This window comes from Pagrus major, chromosome 1, assembly GCF_040436345.1.
Source record: "Pagrus major chromosome 1, Pma_NU_1.0".
Taxonomy (NCBI): domain Eukaryota; kingdom Metazoa; phylum Chordata; class Actinopteri; order Spariformes; family Sparidae; genus Pagrus; species Pagrus major.
In genome coordinates, this window is record NC_133215.1 from 27,274,229 (window position 1) to 27,297,189 (window position 22,961).

The following is a 22,961-nucleotide window of genomic DNA, read 5'->3' on the forward strand; positions in this document are numbered from 1 at the left end:
CAGAAATCAAATTAAATCAATTAAAAACCATAAAGTGTTTTTTTTTTTTTTTCAAAAGCTAGGAACAGTTGGGTTTCTGAGGACCAAGCATGCATACAGTCTTCTGACAGTCATATGATCTGTCTCGCTACTGGTCCTTTTTACTTTCCTCAGAAATCCCCAGTGTGTGTGTGTGTGTGTGTGTGCCTGTGTTTGTGTGCATACAGTATTGACGTATAGACACACACACACACACACATACACAAACTGGAGATGTTTTTCCTCCCTGCCTCAATTTGAGCGAGAGAACTACCTGACTCTACTGGGAAACAAAGAAGGCAGGAACAGGAAAAGAGGAACGGGGTTTTCCTCAATACAGCTTATTCCTCCTCCTCCTCCTCTTCTTCCTCCTCCTCCTCCTCTTCATCGTCGTCCTCATCGTGGCAGTGAGTGATCTCCTGGGGAGTCTGGGGGAACAGGTTGGGAGGTTTGATCTCGCTGAAGGAGCGGGTCAGCTGGTTGCGTTTGCACTCCAGGTCCTTGCAGTCGCTGCAGTGGGTGCGGTTGCGCGTGGCCAGCGGCGACTCCATGTCGATGTCCACGTGGGCGTGTTCGACCGTCGACTCGTGGGGCATCTGGGGAGGAGGAGGGACAAAATGTGAGAAAACAAATTCAGCATTTTCCAAACTTTTAAGACTTTGTACGAACCCGTGCATACATCCAGACACTCACCAGTACGTGTGCAGCCCTGAAGAGGTAGCTGAAGGGGTAGTACAGCAGGTTGATGAAGGAGGCTGCGTACAAGTCGGCGTAACGCATCACTTGTGAGGCGAACAAGGTCTGTCTGGAGCCGCTGCGGAAAAGGCTACCCATCATGCCGTAGCACATGTCCATGTCGTGGGTCACTTTCTGAGAGGCGAGAGGGAGAAGAGAGGACACTGGTGAGCCTGCAAAGTCATGCCAAAAAAGGAAGATTTATCCACTTCTAACAGGATTTACTACCCTGACCCCGGACAGTATAGTATCTTTGTGAGGGGCGTTGGCACAGTTGGTCATTGATACAACTGAATTAGCAATTACCTCATCAGGAACTGAGAGAACAATGAGGAAGTGGATTGTTGTTAATGATTACACTAAAGTGGATACTGTATCAAACATACTGTAAACATGGGCATGGGAAACCAGGCCTTCCTTGTGGACAGGTCTCCTGCTGTCATAGAAACAGAGGTGATTAAGGCCGTACCTTGACTCTTCTCTGAATAGTGCTGATGTCTGGCCTCTCGTTGCTGCTGCTGTCCAGATGTCTGAGGAAGGACGGGGAGAGAAAGACGATGAGGACGAGAGTGGGTGGGGGAGGGGAAGATACTGATATCAGTCTGCTGAAAGGTAATGTGTCAAAGAGGTGGTTGCAGCAGCGAGTCGTGCCAGGGCTATAAATAACGCCAGTGATGCACTGTTATCAGGCGGCCTACGAGAGCCGACCCCTGCAGACTTTACCCTGTTGACCCTGTTTGTTCTCCCTCAGACACACGCTCACATGCATGCAAACAGACAGTGTATCTGCAGAGGGCAAAGAGCAGCAGAGCTGCTGCAGGAGACAGCGATGGACAGGGAGGTGGGATATGGTGAAGGGAGGAGGGAAACGAGGCTAAAGGTCATAACTTACTTGTAGAGTTCTGCTAAGAAGATGTCCAGGCCCTGCAGCTCCTCGAATAACGCTGGAAGACAGGAGAAGATTGCTGCTCATGCGCACGTTGTTGCAAGAATGAACGTGCATATACAGCACAGAGCTGCTGTTCTAGCTGTTTCTTTAATTATTCCAGCCACCTTGAGAAAAAGCACTGCATCCAGCTTCTCTGAGCGCTTATAGTTGACGATATCTGAATTTTTTACAAAGGTTCTGGTGTCGTCACAGTCGCTCTTTTTTAGGCAACCAATCATATATTATATGGGACAGGATTTGTAACCCGTCACCCTAGTAACCAAGAAAATGGAGAAGAACCTTGTCCGTCACCCTTGCAAGCTTGTTGTTAGCTGCCAGTTAACTCTCTGTTACCATAGTGTTAGCAAATCAAGTCAATCAGTAAATCAAAACCAACAGGGAGCAATATTTTTTCTTTGACAGCACAAGTACTTCAACTCAGCTCTTTTCTGATAGAATTTAACGTTACGTGGACACTGACGCTTCCTGCAGTACTTGGAAACGCAGCTACATACAGTACAAACATTCTACATGTCACTGTGTGTGTAGGCCTGTGATTAATTGTTTGTCTCACAGCTCTTGTCGGTCCACACGTGCAGCTCCTGGGCCAACTCGGGTATAACCAGGAACGTCCTCCAGCCTTGACGCTTCTTGGACTTGAGGATGTCTCCAAAGATGTGGTCCCCGATGTAGACTATGTCCTTCCCCTTGGCCCCCAGCAGGTCACACACAATGTCGGAGGAACCTAAAGGAGAATGACATTAAAATCTTAACAATCCCAACTACTACACACGACTAATCTCTACGACAAAGAATGAATGACTGAAGGAAACAAGTCTCACCTCCAGAATAAACTATACCATGCTGCAGAGGTCCTGTGTATGTTCCTATCTTTAAACGCCCTGTTGTCTGCAATAAAAAAAACAACAACAAAACACATCAGATAGATGAGAGGAACCTGGGCACAAACACAAATTTAAATACTAACAGAGTTATCCTCATGAAGCCATATGTTAAAACACATTTTTACATGAAAAATGTTTTTATTTTATTGATTTGTTAAAACTTGTAAGCTGCATCAAGAATGTAAACTTTTCTCTTTTTCAAATTGCTAATCTTTGGACTGATCGTTAACTTTAAGAGAATAACAGTCATTAAGTTAGAACCTTGTTATCTGTAAACAGCTACAATTTCTCCAATTATTTATCAATTCATAGTATATCCAATTTACTCAACACATTTCTAAAAAGCCTTTGGTCAGTTTTGGGCCACAAAGTTTCATATTCTGAACTGTTAGCTTATTCCTCCATATTTTGATTACCGCGCAGACGTGTGGGGCAGCACGTGTATGACTAATGCTTAAACTTTGTATCTGTTACAGAAAAGAGCAATAAGATTTGTAAACAAGGTGGATGTAAGAGAACATACAAACACACTGTTTATCAAGTCTCGTGTTGAAATTCAAAGATTAAGTCGATTTGAAAGTGTTATTAGTCATGTGTAACTAATCATGAAATGAGCAAATTAAACTAAATATGAAATGAAATGAAAAATAACATTCAGCTAAAAATACATGCAGGGCCAGCAAACAAATAGAGCCCATAATGAGTCACAAGGGATTTTGAGACAAACCATTTTTGCCTTTTTACATCAATTCAGCCTCACAAGTGAAGATGAATCAGAGTAAAAACTCTTGTAAATCTATACGTCCTCTTCTTTTGTCTTTCTATGCAGCTGTGATTGTGTATTTGAACAATATGTAAAGACAAACAAATGTGAAATCCAGTCTTGAATCCAGGCTTTTCAAGAAGCAGTATCAGGTGAGTAGCCAAGATAAACAGTCCCATAACATAAGAAAAAATGCTGGACTAACTGGTTCTTTCCATCTATATGTATGCATGTATCTGCCCACAGCTTACAAAGCTGACACGCCACTGGGCTGCAACATGTCGGGATACGTCAGTATTAGTGCAGCTGTTAGTATCGTCTTCTCTGTCCCAGCTGTGTGCTGTCTGTGTGCGTGCTCACCGTGTCTACTTGTCTGAGCACCGTACCCTCTCCGAAAAACAGCGGCTTCCTGGCGTCCACCAGGATCAGATCAAAGTAGGACTGCCAGGGCCGGTGGGAGGTACCAGCCTGTGGTCAAAACAAACACACACACAAGTTAAAAGCCACACATACACATATAAACATAAAATGTGTCTTCAACCTTCACCTGCATATTTAATACAGCTCTAAGTGTGATCAAAGGGGAGGTGAAGAAAATCTATATTTTACCTTCGGGCCATGGGGGAAGTCAAACAGGTAGGTCATGATTTTCTGTGAGAACACAACAGAGAATAACAGTCAACCCAAACGCAGCAGTGTTTCGAGTTAATACAGCCGCTACTGCTGCCAACAGACTGGAAGACATTCTCAAAAATGAACTTCTGTCTCACCAGTGCAATGTTTAAATGCCCTTGTTACCGTTTCCCCCTAAGAAGTGAAGCTTCCACCATAACTCACATGCCTATACTCACATGAGTGTATTTGTAGTCACTGTTGGTAGCCAAGAAAACCTTGGCAACTTCATTCATTCGGCTGAGGAGAAGAGGCAGCTTCCCCTGGTGGGAACACAGAAGAACCAAAGAAAGAAAAAGACTGAAGCTCTCAGAATCTTTACAAACCAGCCTCTCCACATAGACTGTGTGTGTGCTGTGTGTGTGTTCTCTAACACAGTACACTTGTAGCACCCTTGATGAATACAAACTACTTACATCTTTCACTACATACTTCTCCAGGTTCTCAACCGTCTTCTCCTTCAGAGTACCCTGCAATGTGAGAGACAGGAGTCAGACAGGAGAGACAGAATCAAAATACATAATGTAACAGTGACACAGTCTGCAGGAGTATCACTTCCTTAAGTCAGCAGCAGACAACCCACGCACAACACATGATGACTTGTGGCATTTAGCTGTAGGTTGTACAGGATGTGTTAGTGGAGAGAGCTGTACTGATAACAGATTTGGTAGCAAAGCAACATTGTTTTCTTTAACTTTATGTTTTCCTTTCTCAAGTATTTTACATTTTTATTTCTTTTTAATATTACTTTCTTAAACTTACTCCAAGGAATTTTTGTGATTATAAAGCAGTCTCAATTTAAGCCTGATGTCTCTGTACAGAATCAAACTGGGGATGTTTCACTCATCCTGAGAGTCTTGCTCTTTGACTCTATGAGCCTGATAACAACATCTTACTGCATGTCCACCACAGATGTTAAAGATGTTGTTTTTAACTGTGCTGTTTTGAGTATCATAGATACTGAGAGTCCCGGGGGGAGACTATTTATGGTTTTGATGACTCCCTGACATTTGGTCTATTGCCACCATCCGGTTAGCTTTCCTCCTGACAAGTTGTCTTGATGGCTGAATTTCAACTGAATGTGATATGACGCTTCTTAGTCCCAGTAGATAAATCCTAGCGTCCGTTGACACTTGACCCCTGTTGTTTGGTTCAATTGAACTCTGGCTTGTTTTTCCATGAAATTGAGTTTTTTATGCTCATATGAAAGTTTTATGTCGAAGTCTAGTGCGGACTAAACAACCAAACAGCTGTCTCTTGATCTGCAGTATATAGGTGGTGTATAGCTATATAGCTTATATTTAGGCAATATCATTTTATAATAACTGTAGTAACACATATGCACATGGGCATGAGTGTGGGGATTTTCCCTGTCACATCAGAAAGTGAAAATATAAACCAGAGGTGTGTTGAGCTTGTAACCTACTAAGTTTGTATATTATCAGTGATCTCAGAAAAGGGTAAAGAATGAGTGAAACGGAGCTATTAACTATCAGTTTTGTAATACAGAATGACATATGAGGTCAGCTCTCGATTAATAATGTTCACAGTTATTTCTTCAGAAGCACCTTGTGTCACCAGAGAAGAGAAACTGCTGCATTACCTGCTGTCAGACAGCAGAAGTTGATTTCTGCCATCTAGCCCTGATGATGAAGAATGACGTCATCAAAACTGTCCAATCAGTGAGTTACCTGTTGGCCCATACTACTTATAGCTTACAGCACATGTAGGTTTTTCCTTGACCCAGACCAAATGAACCAAACTACAGGTGTGAAAGCGAAATTTACGTTGGCTGCATGTTAGGACTGAAACTAATGATTATTTTCACAATTAATCGTTCAGTCTATAAAATGTCAAAGATTGTGAGATATTCTCACCAGAATTTAGCAGAGCCCAAACATTAAAGAAACTGCAACCAGCAAATGTTTGATAGTTTTGATTATCAAGATAGATTAATCGATTGAATGTTGCAGCTCTACTGCTTGTCCAAGACATGTCAAAGTCTAAAGGTCAGGTTGTCAACAGTACAGACGAAAGCCATACTGAGTAACATACACATACCACATACCACAACCACAACCACCAAAGGAGTCTTACCTTGAAGTGGACCCAGTCGACGGCGTCGCGGACGTCCTGGAACATGCTCTTATAGGACATGAAGAGGTCACCATTTTTGAAGCCAGTTTCACAGCTGGAGGAGAGGAGCAGAGACACACACGTACACAGCCGTCGGACAGGCCACATCTTTACAGAAGGTTTTTGAAAACATGACATTTGTTTTTTTGTTTGCTTTTAAATGGGATAGCCTTCCCTTGTTGGAGGGGTCCCCAGCCAAACAGGAAAGCATTCTCCCCCTAAAAGACCAACAACCAGGTTTCAGAGGACAAAGGACATGCAGCCATTCCAGATTACATTCTCAACAAATTTACAGGCCATTGTATCTCCTTACAGTAGCATGTAAAAGATTATCTTATAGTTATATCATGATTCATTCTCTGTAAATAGTTAGTGAGAACATTTTTAATTCCTATCTGATTCTGATAAGAATTCATGCTTCTCTACAATTAGTCTAAGAAATTATTAAGTCACTGTTATAGAAAAAAAAGGTTCTTTGACTGAACACCCGTTTGATTTCCATTTTAAAACAATTAGCTTAGATTAGCAGTTGAGACACCTGGACCCTCCCATGCTGTAGGGCTCGCTCTTGACCCAGTTTGGCTTGCAACGGTCTTTGTGTCACCATGCGGTGCACAGAAACTTGTTGCATGACAGACAGTGTAACTAACACTTCCTTACCTTGTGTATGTGTCACAGTTGGAGAAGAAATCCACAAGGCAGGCAAAGAGGTAGGTCTCTGAAGAAAAACAGAACGATGGGGAGAACTTGTCAGTAAATTAAAATGGAGTAGTCATCAAACTTGTCTTCAATCAGTGTTTAAGTGTTCATAGATCTTACCTGGCAGGTTGAAGAGTGTGTTTAGGATATAAAAACGCTCTGTATCATCTCTCTGGATGAACTTGTTTGGGTACCGTTCACGGATCTCAGGGCTGAGCGAAGAGAAAACACAAGGCTAAATCTTTGTTTTTCTTCTTTCTTGCTCTCACACATATATAAACAATGTCAGAAAAATACAAATTTGATGTACAGTATAATTTACAATTGGGGGTTAGGGTTAGAGTTTAGAGATCCATGTGGGAACCACTCACCCACGGAGGAAGTTGAATCCATGGACACAGACCAGGATATTACCATAGGCGTCAACCTTCAACAGGTTTCCATACATGGTGTCAAACACAAGGCCCCTAAAAATGAGAGGAAATAAACTCAAATACAACACAGAATAAAACTTTTTAAACTTATCTCTTGATCGTCACATCTGGCATTTTAACTGCTATAATTTATAATAAGATTAGAGTTATGAGGATAGACTGAGAGGGACTAAAATGATAATGGTGTGTTCTTCATTGAAGTGCAGAGTTTGTTTGTGTGCTCTGCTCTCAATGTGAAAAAAAACCATAAGACATTTAGAGATGAGGCAACAGTAGCAGCAGTTGGCCATTAACATTGACCGCCATCATCATCATGTGTGTACAGTAGGTTGTGATTGGTCTGACCTGGTGGGAAAGGATGGGTCGTAGACAAAGCTGAGCAGCTCCTGAGGATAACCGATGGAAACCAGCCGCTCCACTGTGAGCTCAAAACCTAGTGACTCGTACTCTGGTGACTTGTACACTAGAAAAGAAACAGACACACAAACACACAGAATTACCCCAACAATCATTAAGTCCTGTCTTAATAAGCCTGGTATGTTAATCTTTGTTCATTATCGAGTGATGAAACAATGAATCCATCAGTTGATTGACAGAAAATTTAAAACATTCTGAAAAACTACTTTATTGTTAGATATTGTCAGCTATTTAGCCAATTCAGTGAAATCAATTAGTTGATTGTCAAACAACTGATCTACAATAAAGTGATCTCGTTTTGATAATGAACTAAATATCTTTTAACTTTTTGTAATATTGGTCATCTTTTTATGTATGAAAATAATAAAACGAATGTGGCAATGTGTCCACAGAGTACAACATAAAACCAAGTCGGCAGCGTAACATTTTCTTTCTCTGTGGCGGATCGCTGAATAAGCTCATTCAGCTATAAACCTGTTATCTAGCTGACAGGGGAGCTTGTAAAGCGTGAGGCACACATGCAACATTTACATAAAACACTGGAATATGTACATCTGAGGAGCCTGACCTGTGGGTGAAGCTGAGATTACAGAGCAAACAACATTTCAATAGAGGTGAGATAAAGTCATGTTACTCAACACATACATGTGACTTTTCTAGCTCGTCCACCTGAAAGTCTGGTGTTGTCTCAGTATTATGATAACAGCACGTTCTCACGCAACAGTAAACCCCCTCCCCTCACACACACTCACTGCCCTTCCTTCTCCTTGCTATCGACAAGGGGCCTCGATGTTCTGCACGCAAATCCAAGAAGAAACAGGATCAGGCGTGAGGATGAAAAATCACTCAACTTTCAGCGGCTAATGAGCCCTGCTGAGACGGACGAGCCCCCCCACCATGTCACATATTTACCACAGGGCCAAGCCTAAACCCAGGCAGAGGTGGGCTCCGAAAATGAAATCACGGATTGATGCTAGGCTAAGTAAAGGCTGGCAGGGGATTACAATGCTATCTGACACTGGGAAAAGAACATGTCAGATGTTATAAATACGAAACGAAGAATGTGCTTTTGTTGCTGCCGACACTCACGGTGGGGTGTTGTGGGGCCTCTGGAGGGGAAGAAATATTGGCTGATGATGGTTGGATAGAGGGCAGTTAGTGGGGGACAAACAGGAAAACATCTGTGTCCTACTCTGCAAAGTGTGTGAGTGTTTTTAATGCTGGGTTACACACAGGAGCATAATGAGCGTGCACTGAGTTACAGGAAAATCTTGGGTTCAGTAAAGCCTTTGTGCTGTTGTTGACAGCCCTGCGCTGTAAGCCTGAGCCTGTTTCTGCATTAGAATCACGTAACCTCGTGCAGTTCAACCCCTCCTCTCTCTCACCCCCCGCTGTGGTCTCCCACAAACTGAGGGTTTGGTTTGGGCTCTCTGCCCAGAGCAGTAGCGTACACCAACTAAAATGCCTTTCCTCCTCCTTCTTCTTCTCCTTCTCTCTCACTCTTCAACCTCTGTCACCTTTGCTATCATCACTCTCTCTTTCTTAAGTTCACTGAGAGGCACTTCGCACATGTTGACCTTGCGACACTGGTGTGTTACACTGACACTTAGGATAAACAAAATCACATCTCAATGTAGGTTATATAAAAGTGAGACAGGCGAGTCCTTTACGATGAGGAAGTTGTTTTGTTACATAATAATTAGACAAGACTGCTGTCAGGATTTATTGGCCATAGACACTGACTACAGTACTACAACTATCAGGGTTTTCCCTACGTTTAAGGCGCAGCACCCAGGCTATTTTATGCACCCTAAGCAGAATGAATATAAAATCAACTAAGTTACTTCCTCCAGATCGAATGGTTGTAGGATCAAGCTTTATCTTTTATTTTTTGGGGTTTTGTTTATATATTATCTGTTTTTCCAACTTTTTGTACACAGATGTGGTAATAATATTGGTCCAAAATGATGTGACATCCAAACCTGCAGTCAAAAACATGCCTCTAAGTCCACCACAACTGTAGTGAAAACAGCTGCTACTCAGTGGAACAGAACTGAATACAGGCATAAACCATTAAAGTCCCTATAGACTTCAAATCTGAAGTATTTCTCTATAACAATAAATGTTTTTGAATGTGCATAAAGTTAAAAAGTTTAACAGTAAAAACCTTAACTGTAAATGTAACATGGCTTTAACTATAACATGGCTTTAGAGCCGCTATTAACTTATATTCTATATTTACTAATATTTACAAATATTTTACTGTAATACTAAGGGTTACATGCTATGTATAATGTAAAATTCTGGAACCAAAAACAGCCTTAGAAACTAAACTAAAATTATGTTATTAACATGTCTTTACACATTGCGTCCAAACTTGGTTTTAAACCTTTAGTATTTTTCTAAAACCTTAAATATTCACAAAGAAATAAAAAATAAAGGTAAAGATTGATGGAAAAAGATGTCTTAAATGAATATCTAATAAGAGTTTAAACTCAAAAACTCAGTGAATATGCTTTATCAGGACAGGCTGTGATGGTTTGATCTGGGTTGACCAACACAGATGCAAAATAACACACCGAATGTAATCGGATTTTGATTAAAATGTAACTAAATCTGATTGTTGGACAAAAATACACATTTCTCAATCAGAGCCCAGCCCACTCCAGACCAGTGAGAAGAGCACAGACAAAAACACAAATACACAAAGACAAGACTGACAGAAGTTTGACAGGCCTTTAAAAACACCGAGGAATCCAACTCCGGCCAATCACAAATGACGTTAGTTTTGGTTTTTAGTGCTTACTTTTTTCTTCAGAGTTGACTTTAATGACACCAAAACCATTTCACCTCTAAACAACTTGAACAACAAGGCCCCCTTGAGTAACTCCATACCAACACATGACACCCACAGCCTAAGCAATATCCTTTTAAGTAACTCTAGACGCCGCTCACTATTTCACATGCTGGAAGGCTTGAGCAGTACTATGTGGAGTGATTTGTAGGTCTGTTTTTCCATTAAAGCCACATCGGAAAGTTGCATATTTAGTAAATGGGGCAGCAGAGAAAATATAATCAACAGATGTTATTGAAAAGTCATGTTTACAGCATTTGTGTCCAGACCGGAAGTTGTGTTATTGTTGCTTTAAGCGTCCTTCACTCTTTTGCATTTCTGCTTTATAGGGGTCCTTGCTCCCCTGCTGCAAGCCCCTTCTCACATTTCTCACGCTGTCAGTATGTGTGCACACACACACACACACACACACACACACACACACACACACACACACACACACACACACACACACACACACACACACACACACAACCATGTACTTAGAGCAGAGGCGAGAAGTGTCCTTAGTTTCAGGGATCTGTTTTCTATGTTGTATCTCTGATGAGATTGTTGCCAGTTAATTATACTCCTACTGCCCCAAATACTGAGGTGTGTGGTTTCTCTCCACAATTTATAGACCCAATTTATGGCCTACAGGCCTACATGTAATCTACACCACAGACACACACAAGGTAAACAACCTGCACCCTTCCACTAATAGACAACTAAATCCAAATCATACAGTGTCCCACACAGAGACTTTATCAGAACCATGTCGCGTAACACCCTGTCTTAATCTGTCTGTAGCCAATAATATGTGCATGTAGGCCTTTGTCACAGATTCATGACACTAGTGAACATACTGTGGAAAAATGAGAAAACTTAAGTACAGCCTCGGGGGCCTACATTCCAGCCAAAAGTCTGTTGGAAAACTAGGACAAAACTGTGTGTATCTTTTAATGCAATCTGGGCCTAAGTGTGTGTTTGAGCAACATTTTCTGCAGGCTACTACGTGCTCCAGAAGGGAGCGAAAAGAACAGATGAGGCAATGTCATCTCATACAAAAGCCTCACAGTACAATATTACAAAACATGTGACGTTCTTGCACGCACTCTGTGCAAGAACTGTGTTCAGCACTGGGACCTGGAATTGAGACTTCTAAACTTTGACCTTGTAATTGTTCGGATGATTAATCAAATTTTTTAAAGCGCCTCACAGCACAATCAAACAGCTGGAGCAAACTAAACAGTGTCTTGGGCTTGTTTTTAACACCAGCATGATGTGCAAAATGACAAAAACTGCATGATGTTGGTGTAAAACTGCATGAACTGTGTATCAGGACTGAACAAGAGCATTTGAACTAGGTGGTGGGGAGTTGGAAAGGAGTTTACAAATATTTGAATCAAAAAGAGATGTTTCAGGACACATGGATCTTCATGCTTCTATCATGACCAATTATTGATCCTATAGTCTAAAGCTTCCACCAAGCAGCCTGGTTTGTTACACTTTGTAACGGTTATTTAAGCATTTCCATTGTAAAAAGTTGTGGATGGTATATGTGGGCTGACCCACTACTGAAAGGTGGAATTAAAAACACTGCAGACCACTGATTGGTCAGTCCGAACAGTCGTCACTTCCTCTGCACTCTGTAAAAGGATTTCTCCTCCTGCTTTTTATCAGCAGTCTCCTGCCTTGCTGCCTGCAGCCTTTTCTCAAGTAAAGCGTGTTTCCTTGTTGTAATAAACAACTCCATGTGTGCACTGTGGAGATTGTGTGGTCGAGCAAAAGAGAGAGAGAGTGGCGGAGCGTAAGGTGTGAGTGGTCAAGCGAGAGAGCGAGCATCAGAAAAGTGACGATGAATGCGAGCGGAGCAGGGGTTAACAGTTCGTATATGTTGTCGGTCGGGCAGTAAGATAGAGAACAGGTCACAATGTGTCAGTAAATAAATGCAGCAGCTTATTAAGAGCTCAGACCAGTCACCTCTGCTGTTTCCCAGCTGTTGGAAAGAGAAAGCAGTTACCCCGAAGCCGGCCGGTAACAACCCTGCGTACTGTCTGCAGTGGAAATGCACAGCAGATCTGATGTTCAGGTACAGTTACCACGGGTTAGGCAAGGTTCAAAAGGGTCCTATACCGAAAGTACTTCAGTGGAAACGCAGCTTTATATAGGCCAGGATACTAGAGTATTGATTGACTGCAGTTATTAAACTGTTGACAGGAACTATGTTTGAGGTGTCCCACCTGACAGTCAATCAGAATCCATGGTACATTTTTATCATCTTTCTCACATCTTTCTTTTCAGCATTTAATAAAGACAGTTGTTTTTACAGGGTGTTAAAGGCAGTTGAAATGTGCAAAGTGCAAACAAAAGTGGGGGGGAGTGAACATCATAGCATCTCTTTTGTCCTACTGTTCTGTCAAAGTATGTACATATATGTATATATATATACACATATATACACACACACACACACATATATATATATATATATATATATATATATATATATATATATAAAAAGGGGAAAAAAGGAAATGTGCAAAGTGCTTAAAGTATATTGTATGTGGTTAAGCAGCAGGCGTTCTGCAACAGCACTGGAGCTGATGAGGTACGTCTGTGGTCAAAGCCTGAACACCCTCCAAAGATACATGATAGCCATGCTTCGAGCAAACATTAACACTTGGTTATGGGCTCCCATAAAGAGAATCATGTCAACAGCTGAGCGTCTGTAAAATCTCCAGCACTCTGAACAGGGATAGGGGTACGGAGCCAGAGGGGGACTACGTGTGATCCCCGTTCTCAAGGGAGCCATCGCTGGTGAACTCAACAAACAAACGTGACCTGCTTTTCAAAGTCAGGGAGGATTTATTTATAGAGACGGAGAGACCAAAAACTGGAGCTGAGTCACAGAACAAAGTGGCATGAAAAATCAGGATATTTTTGGCCCAGTTACTGGTCAGTAGGAAAAAGAACATCTCCAATCAGCTTTGTGAGGAGCTATGCTTAACATTTTGTTATCCGGGTGTTAAAGTGTGCTCAATGTGTCACCGGCATTGACCTAAATAATATTTCGTGGGCAACAAGCTGTGTTTCTGGGGGGATCGTAAGGTAGCCAAATATAGAATTGAAAAGAGGAGATACTGTAGACTTAGACTCAGGATTCGTTTACTATTTTTTTTTACTTTGTACTCACTCAAAATCAAAAGTTACCCTGACATTAATAAAATGTTTTCTTCTTTTTCTGACAATTTTATCTTTTTTGATTGAGTACCGTGGATACATTTACTGTAACTCCAAACCTTTCTAATCAACATGGATTCATTTGATGCTCATTTGGACCAGTCAATATTAATAAGCAAGGACAATCCATGTAAACTGGGAATCAGCTGTGCAGCCTTCTGGCCATCGTGGACTAGGTGATAGTGCTAATGACTACAGTTCTGTGAATGTGTGTTCAACTTACCTGCTAAAGTGTAATCCATATCAAAGCCAAAGCACTTAATCTTCTCCATTGCCAAGCTTCTGTTGACAAACACTCTAGAGGAGACAAGATGAGGTAAATGTTTTAGTTGTGATGCAATATCCAACAATAACATTATATAACATTCATTTTGGCAGACTCAAAGAAGACACTATTTTCTGGAGATAACACTAATTTTAGCTGTTTCACTCACTGAATAGACCTACTATAACCCAGATGATGGGCTATAGTGGCTCCATTCAATAGTAGTAAAAACTCAGTAAGTCCATTACACACACAATGAGACGTGCGCATGTTCAAAACAAAGAAAAGAAAAGTTTTTTATATGTAATTTTGCTGTTTTGACCTTTGGTATCAAAAGTACCTAGTATGAGAGTATGAGAAGGATCAAGCAGTGTATTGTATATTGTTATTGTAAATAAATTATTCCCTGTGTGGACACATTGTGGGCATTGTGACATGTTAAAATATCATCAGGGCTAACATCAGGGCTTTTCACACTGCATTTTCTTGGCCAAGAGTTGACCCTGGGATAATTTAGCACCTTTTCACACACACAAACACACACACAAACACACACACAAACACACACACACACACACACACACACACACACACACACACACACACACACACACACACACAGTTAACCCAGGGTCAACCTTTGACCTGTTCACACTGCATTTCTACTCATCCTGGGTTAAATGTCCGGGGAACACAAGACTGTTTATGATCCAGAGTGAAGCGTTACCACTCTATTTACTTTAGGCCAGATTCACACTAACACCTTTTAGCAATTTTCCTACCCTGCTCTGGAGCAGAACCAGCAGGCCCTGGGCTAAAGTCGGGGTTAACCCACTTAGGAATGTGCCAAGATTGTGCCAACGTGAACACTTTTTTAGCCTGGTGCTAAGAAGGTTCTAAGACTGCTTTTAGCCCTGGGCCATATTAAGTGCTTTAATCAAAAATGTTTTCTAGTCACCTTTCTGCTAATAAAAAACAAGGGCATTCAATGTCTGCCTTGACCGCATACTGTGTTACAAGTTGAGCTCAAATGAACCCAACAAGGTGCCATGTCAGGAATATATTACTTATTTACTTATTTTCAAGTATATCTTTATTAAATCATTCTTTAGAACAATTACGAGACAAAAACATTTGTTTCTGCTTAAGCACAAAGGGTGGTAGTTCCACATTGCAAGAAAACTACAATTAACAGCAACTGCTATGGATATGATATGATATTTACCATATTTACCATATAGTCAGCAGTTGTGACAATATTTGACAATACTGGCACATAAAGTACAGTGAAACACTGAATATCACAAGACGGCACTTTTACAATTTAGGGTCTCAATTGGACAGACAAACTATCTTTTTGGCATGTTTCGTCACCACATTGTAAGTAAAATGTCAATTAAAGATGTATTAGAAACTACAAATTCAAACTAAAAGTTCGCCATATAATTAAACAATTGTGCAGCACTACTTTGGTAACAAGAAAATGCCACATATACCTGGTTAATAGGAAGTTAACAAAACTCTAAACAAGGGGATTATAAAACCCTACAGACTTAGTTCTGAGCATGACAATCTTCCAGGAAACAGGTCCACTCTGCTGACTCATAAATCAGTCGTTTACTGGGGGTCCACGGCGGCCACAGTGATAGACAGTGTTGACATAGCCTGGCTGACACAGCCTCCACAGAAAAGACACTCACACACACTGCTAGCTTGACTCCAACGGTTGGCACAGACCTACATAGCTTATCTTCAACATCTGCGACTGAACTCAATGTAACTGTGCTCCTAGATATTTCCACACCAAGTCAATATTTAGTCATGCTAGAAATAAAGATGTTAATCAGCTGAAGGAAAATCAAACACTGAAATAAAAACTAGGTTACATCTCTCTTAGCTCGCACATTAATCTGAAACACAAGCTCAAAACTGTCTGCAAGGCAATTTATCTCGTCATTAATCTGTGGCAACGACCGTCTCCCCCTCAACAATCTCTGAATCAGGAGTGAAATACCTGGCAGCAGATCCATAGTGAACAAGTTCCCATTTAGATCTTAGTCCAGCAGACGACTGGCGATGCATTCTGCGCGAAATTAAACCTCAGTTTGACTCTCCGTTGGTCTGACCTGCTCCGGCAACACAGGGCAGCTCTAGCCCACAAACAATGCCCCCCTCCCCTCCTCTCTCTCTTTGCTTTCTTGCCATTCAGAAATTTTCTGACTTGTTGCAAAAATGATTGTGGCTATTCCGCGTCATTCTCTGTTGTTGTTGTGTGCTGTCAGTCCGGGTTGTTGTTGTCACAGCATGATGTTTGTGGGCCCTCAAAGACATCCAGAACAATCACAAGTCAGGTAGAATCAAGCAAGCCCCCGGGCCCCGAGCGACAGCTGCTTACCACACTGAGATTTGATTCAATGTAAACACTTACAGACTGAGCTGACTTCTTTTTATAGAAGAATCTCACAGGGGGCAACTTAAGCTTTTGTGACATACATAGACGCGTTTTACAGAAGCAAAAACAAGCAACTGAGTGCCTGATCAAATGTGGATAACTTAGGTTATAATGGAAGTGTCCTATATTTTACAAAAACATGTTTAAGTTGCTCAGATTAAAGAAGTCAAGAACTTAAAAAGTGCACAAATTGCTAACAATCTGTTCTGTTGGCTGTATGATCCAGGAAAAAGGTTGTCTAGATTTAAAAGGCTGAGATAATAATGATAGTTTGGAGCGATCGCAGATAATCTGACAATATTCAGCCCAAATTTGACAGTCGGAAATGAACAATTTGCTAATTTATTAGAAACTGGATAACTGTTGAACTGCGCACAAAACTCAAAGTGATAAATACTTAAACAAATATATCATTCGGAGATGTACAGTGTGTCCGCAAGTGAGTGTTGGAGGGTGTCCACTATCGGAGCCAAGTTTCACAGATACTGATAGTTTGTAAAACATCTTATCGGCACTGAATAATTGTCCAAATTGGTCGACTTCTGCTTTGAAGCGCAAACACTTGAAGTTTCTGTGTGAATTCATTAACTGGGGTTATAAAATGTAGTTTTTGAAATAGCAAAACTTGAATACTGAAATATCTCAATGCTAGCACGGCAGTGGTATTTACACTGGCAGTAGACAACTTTTTTGCTCTAACTTATTGTAAATTTAATACTGATTACACAGTGTAATGGCTGGAGAAAAAATGACACCATCCACGTATAGATTGGTTCCCTTTATGCCTCGATTTCACTATGCTATTCAGTCTGCCACCGGGCTGGATTCTTCCTGGAAAAATGAAGGTTGATTTACGGCACAAAGGAAACGTGTCTGCCATTGTGCAACCAGAACAGTAAGAGGTATTGATTTCCATGGTCACTATGCCAAGATAATGGTGAAACAACCAGCATTCTTTCTACCAGATCAGTAAGTAACAAAGACTGCCTTCTTATTAATACAAACGGGTGTTTTAGTCTGCCTTTTCATGGCACTGAGATTAGGTTTTTTTCAGGTCAAATTGGGATTCTTGGAGCAGTTTTTTTGCTTTGGATAGTAGCCAGGCTGCTAGCAACATGTTGCTAACGGGGGGAAAGTTGAAATGTTGGTTATTTCAGTTTTAAATTTCCATATAAGGTATTCAGTACTGATTAATTAATTACGTATTCAGATGCTTATAAAAATAAAATTATCCACAGAATACATATTACTTACTACTTTACTGTCAGTTTTTATCAGTATTGAGTGAGCACAGTCCTTTTCCAGTGAGTGCAATAAAAGAGCCATCAGTGATAACTGAAGTCTCTTAAGAGCATACTGACAATGGGTGGGGGCGGGTGGAGGTGGCTTGATTACCAGAGCCAGCTCGACCTTGCTCCTGCTGACATAACTACTACCTCATACAGCCCACATGGGCCACACCACACCTACAACAGAATCTCTTTAACAACTTCCACTCCATCTGAGTGCAGCTGTGCAACAATCTGCCAGATTTCTTCCACCGCTTCGAATCTCACGGAGACAGCGATCCGACTCCCTGCGACAGAAGGTTTATCTGTGCTGGCCAGAGCTGTCAGCCCTCTGCTATGTGATACACTGCTCATTATCGGGCTGCATTGTTTCAGCTGAGCTCTCACTTTGAAGTAGTGGTCTTTGTCTGTCTGTGAGATAAACAAAAGGTCGCCTAAAACGGTCACTTGCATAAGAAAATCATTAAAGGGATCAAGAAGCCGGGGAGAATTTAATTAAACAGAACTATTGAACTACTGATCAACTGAGATCAACATCATCTTTATTACCATTGTGTGTGTGATTGTTTGCATGTGTGTGTCCCTGGAGAATGAGAAGGGATGGGGGAGGATAATGGAAAGAGTGAATAACAGTATGTCAGCACAGAGCTAACAGATGAGTGACAGTTTCATAAACCCTGTGAGCATTGCATATTACATAATGGTGTGAAAGAACAGCAGGGCCCAGTGGACAAGCGTGTCTTAGTTAAGCTGAGTTAAACATTGAACAGCAACACACCTTTTATTACTCTGATGAAGAATAATTTCCTCCTCACATCAGCTTTTCAGCCAGTGTGACGACAGGGCGTTTCCAGTCAACAGGTAAAGATACAACGGTGACCATCTATTGTGAGATTCCAATTGTGTGTGTGTTAACATTAGATTAGATTAGATAGACTTTATTTATCCAACAACGGGGAAATTCACTTGTTACAACAGCTTAAGATGCAACAAGTACAGGAAAAGGAGTCAGACAAATACGCATAAAGTTAAATAAAAAATAAATCTAAAAAATAAGATATTTACAAAAAACAAAGTGAGTGGAAAGTGATTGTTCAGGTAGTGCTTGAGTTACACAGTCTGATGGCTGTGGGGATGAATGAGCTGCGGTCTTCTTACACAGTGGGTAGTAGTCTGGTGCAGGGGGTGAGAGATGTTGTCCATGATTGAGCTTCAGCTTGGCTAACATCCTCCTGACATGACAACTACATGGCAAAACACTCCAATCGATTAACATTAACCGTGGCTGGTATAGTTTCGCCTTTGAGTTAACTAGAAGCTTTGGATTCATGCACACACTCCCAGGCTCTCAACAGTCTGGTGACATTTTGCTATGAGACAGAGAGGAATTTTTCATAGCAGCAAGAAAACCACACCCAAGACAAAACTTAGCCTGCAAAACCTGTTTAATTTCCCAATCAAGCTGAGAAACCTCTGTGACATGACCTAGTAAGGGTTATGCTCCACTTATGAAAGGCAATGTAACACGTACGGCAGTGAATAAATGGATTCAAATAACTGCACGGTAATAAAAATCCTTAACAATTCATCATTATCGAGTGCCTTGCCTTTCGAACAGTCTAAGTAGAGAAATGGTCTATGATGTTGCATCACTATTGTCCAAGTAAAAGCCGGCAAATGCCAGAAAAAGTAAATACTACATTTAATGCAGAGCAATCTGTTTTGTCAGTGATGTTACACTGTTGTAATGACAATAAAGAACAGACATGATGTAGAGAAAAAAAAAAGTTCTTGATGGTAGTTTTACAGCTAAGCAATACGTTTCTGAATTTCTAGGATGATTGTTCAGTGAAATGAACAGTGAGCGGCTCTGTTTGGCAATCCGAAGTATATCTAAGCCTAATCTAGTATTGATCAAATATTCTTAGAAAGCTGTGATGGTTACACTTTAATATGGTCGCATTGCATTTGACCTACTGATTGAACAACTAAAGTGACATACTTTTTGGTCCTTATTAATACTCAGTGACCGGTACTTGGGAGAGCAGTCGACCTGACTCCACTCAAGCATTAACGGCCACAGTCGTTCATTTTTTGTGAGCAAAGAATGGCTTGTTTCATCTTTTTACATGGTTATTTGATGGTTTATTCTAGATCCTGACTTTTCTGGATTTTGTTGGGCCAAGGCCAATACTTAGTAACTAAAAAATTCTGTTCATTTGCCATTGTGTACACATTTTTGACAGGGATCTCTCAAATGTGCTTATCAAAGACTTGTGGCACTACAAGGAACTTAATATATAATGTTTTTTTGTTGAGGCTGTGTTGCAGAGGGGTTCATTTACTTCAGGGCCGGTTCCTCATATGGGCAATATGGGCATTTGTTTTTGTTTTTTTTTTGAAGGTGAGGTTCGCCCAGGGCGTCATGCAAGCTAGGACCGCCACTGATTTACTTACATGGGTCTCATGACTGACCATGTAAGTAAGTTTTACTTCCAAAAAGTATTCCTGGCATTCAATTTTTATGATTGCTACAAAGTTATATTCATACATTCACTTTTTCAAATAAACCCCCTTGTGTAAACTTGTAACTTTGTAACTGTAAATTCCTTCAAAGTTAAAGTCCAGGTGTTTCCTCTATTTTGCCTACCCCTTTAACCACGTTCACTGTATTTGATGTTTATGGCACAACAGAAGGGGAAATTCTTTTGTCTGGCTGCTGAATTCATGTGAGAACATTCTCATGTATCCCATCTGGACGTGGTTTCAGATCATCAGAAATGCACCTGGTGACTCCGCACATGTTTCTTACCTGTGGTATGGCTCTCTTCTGTATTTCTTCATCGTCAGGCCATCCATGTTGGCAGGCAGGTCGGCATAGTTTTGCAGTCGGTCGCTCCATGAAGTCGTCATCTTTAAAGCCTTGCTGTGTCTGAGGAGAAGGACACCACATATATTTGAAAACCTAAGGTCCAACACAAATAAAATCCAAATGTTATCCCTTTAGATTAATGTTATTACTGGATACGAGCAAATGACTTGACTTAACTTGTGTTCTTCATTAAACAGATATACAACAGTAAAAAAAGGATATAAAATAATGTGGTAGGATAATGTAGTTTCATTCAAGGTCACTTAAATCACAGTTTTATATGACTGTTTTATAATTAAAAAGAGATTATACCTATTGTGTGTGCTGTGCTCAGTACGGAGCTGTTGAGTCAATCATAACACAGTTTAATCATCATCAATCAATTGGGGATTTTCCCATGGTGTTGTCAAAATGCACAGGGAGGGTTTGGTAGGGCCACGGACGATGACTGAACCAGTCGGGTCACTGTACAAATTGTTGAGATCAAACCTAGTCTGTCTAATGTACCATGTTATACAGTCTTGCACACAAACAACCCTCACTCACAAGGCAACATCAAAACACCAAGCCAAGATCGAGACTGAACCTATGACCCAAGAAACTATTCAACATGGGGTCATACTAGCCTCGTCTTTTTAATGACCACAGAGAGCTGCATGTTTTCTTTCCTCTCATGCTGATACTCTATCATTCTCCTCCTGTCACTGGAGAGGCTGGGCTGCAGGAAGGAAAAGGCAGAGGAGGTCAGCTTTCTTGTTCTCAGTGCCAGCACAAATGCAAATGAGACTCGCATGTGGAGGCAGAGGAGGACTGTCAACAGGGCCACTAACATCAAAACACCGTCATCCCATTTGACTTGGCGTACATGTACATTTGCTTTAAATCTGACAAGTGTGACTAAACATTTTCATTAGTCACACAGTGCGCCTGAAATTTAGCAGCTTATTTTTCAAACAGTTGAGGGTATCGCAATTTCTTGTTGCATGCGATGCGATTTAAATGAAGAAAAACATGTATTGCACCTTTTCTCCTGTTTACAACCATTTACATAAAATGAATTAAACAAAAATGTATATTGTGTGCTGGTGCACCTAAATGACAAAGTTAGGCGAACCAGTGCAACCACTGCGAAAAGTTAATCTTGATAAGTGTTATTAAAAAAACTACAGTACTTGATATTATGTGAAATTATAATAAACAACCAAATAAAACCATCTTTCTGTTTTTAATAATTGTAATAACTGTGTAAAACCAAGATATCATACCATGAAAATCTCATAACACTGCAACCACATAAGACACCCTTTGTTGTCGCATTATAGGACTGTTTCCAGTGTTGGTGTCATGTTTGATTTTTTAGATAATGCCTTTGTGATATCTTGGCCCACTGGGGTCTGAGGGGAGCTCTGGTTTGGACAGATTCACAGACGAGCCCTGAGCTAACCTGCACAACTGCACAGCAAACAACAACTGAGTCAGGGCTAAACATAAACTTGTGAGAGGCTTTGCTTTCCTCTCGTCGCTGTCGGAACACTGGCTCGACGTTCACCTCAACAACAATACACGTAACGTTAACTGTCACGTACGTGTAACCGTCACCTTTGCCTGTATAAAACGACTATTCAACGAAACCTGCGGAGGGAGGTTAGCTTGAAGTGTCTCCACAAGCTAACAGCAGAGTGAAGCCGTGCCCACGGGGGGAAATGTCCTTCTGTTTTGCTGTAAAAGCTAGCTAACAGTCCGCTCCGGCAGCCTCTGTCCTGCTCGTCTCCTCCTTTACATCTGACATTAATGAGAAGGACAGCAGAGAAAGTGGTCCGGGCGGAGCTAACGCGTTAGCTCTGCTTGGGTGCAAAACAAAAGCCACCAAGTGTAAATAGATTTGACTGCGTTTAGCTGTGACTGGCGTTACTGTACTCACCTCTGAGTTCCTGAATAAAACAACTGCACCGTCAGTGAGTCTGAGCATGCGCCTGGGGCTGTGTGAAAGTCGGAGAAGTCGCTAATGTGTATTTTCTGACAGAAAGCGGCAGTCAAAGCGATGTGATGTCTATACTGTACAGCCAGGCAGCAGATGAGTGTCCCTGCTCTGTCTGCTCTCCGCTATCTCTGTGTGAGCTCCCAGCTGCTGTTATGAGACATTCAGGGGGCGGGGCCTCCTGCTGTCCATCAAAGAGGAGGCGGGGCTAGATGTCGTCGTGGCACAGACACGTGACCCCAGCAGTCTTGCATCTGTTGTCAGCTGACTACATCAAGATACAGACACCTCAGTGGATTGCATCAATTTGTCTTGCTGCAAG

General features: G+C 41.3%; 1 protein-coding gene across 2 annotated transcripts; it reads right to left on the minus strand.

Moving 5' to 3' along the window:
• Nucleotides 1-54: 54 nt before the first annotated feature.
• nt5c2b (5'-nucleotidase, cytosolic IIb) lies at nucleotides 55-22,796 on the minus strand. Of its 2 annotated transcripts, none has more exons than XM_073473005.1 (18): nucleotides 22,583-22,796; nucleotides 20,602-20,721; nucleotides 14,007-14,080; nucleotides 7,636-7,753; nucleotides 7,228-7,323; nucleotides 6,977-7,068; nucleotides 6,818-6,875; nucleotides 6,119-6,212; nucleotides 4,438-4,491; nucleotides 4,201-4,284; nucleotides 3,959-4,000; nucleotides 3,710-3,817; nucleotides 2,524-2,590; nucleotides 2,256-2,426; nucleotides 1,646-1,697; nucleotides 1,223-1,283; nucleotides 712-888; nucleotides 55-614 (listed from the first exon to the last, which is right to left on the minus strand). In XM_073473005.1, exons 2-18 carry the CDS (start codon nucleotides 20,700-20,702, stop codon nucleotides 360-362), a joined length of 1,704 nt encoding a protein of 567 aa, XP_073329106.1. In that variant the 5' UTR covers nucleotides 20,703-20,721; nucleotides 22,583-22,796; the 3' UTR covers nucleotides 55-359. The 2 variants fall into 2 exon arrangements, with proteins under 2 accessions (XP_073329106.1, XP_073329114.1); XM_073473013.1 differs by having other exon boundaries at nucleotides 6,119-6,375; nucleotides 22,583-22,776.
• Nucleotides 22,797-22,961: the final 165 nt, after the last annotated feature.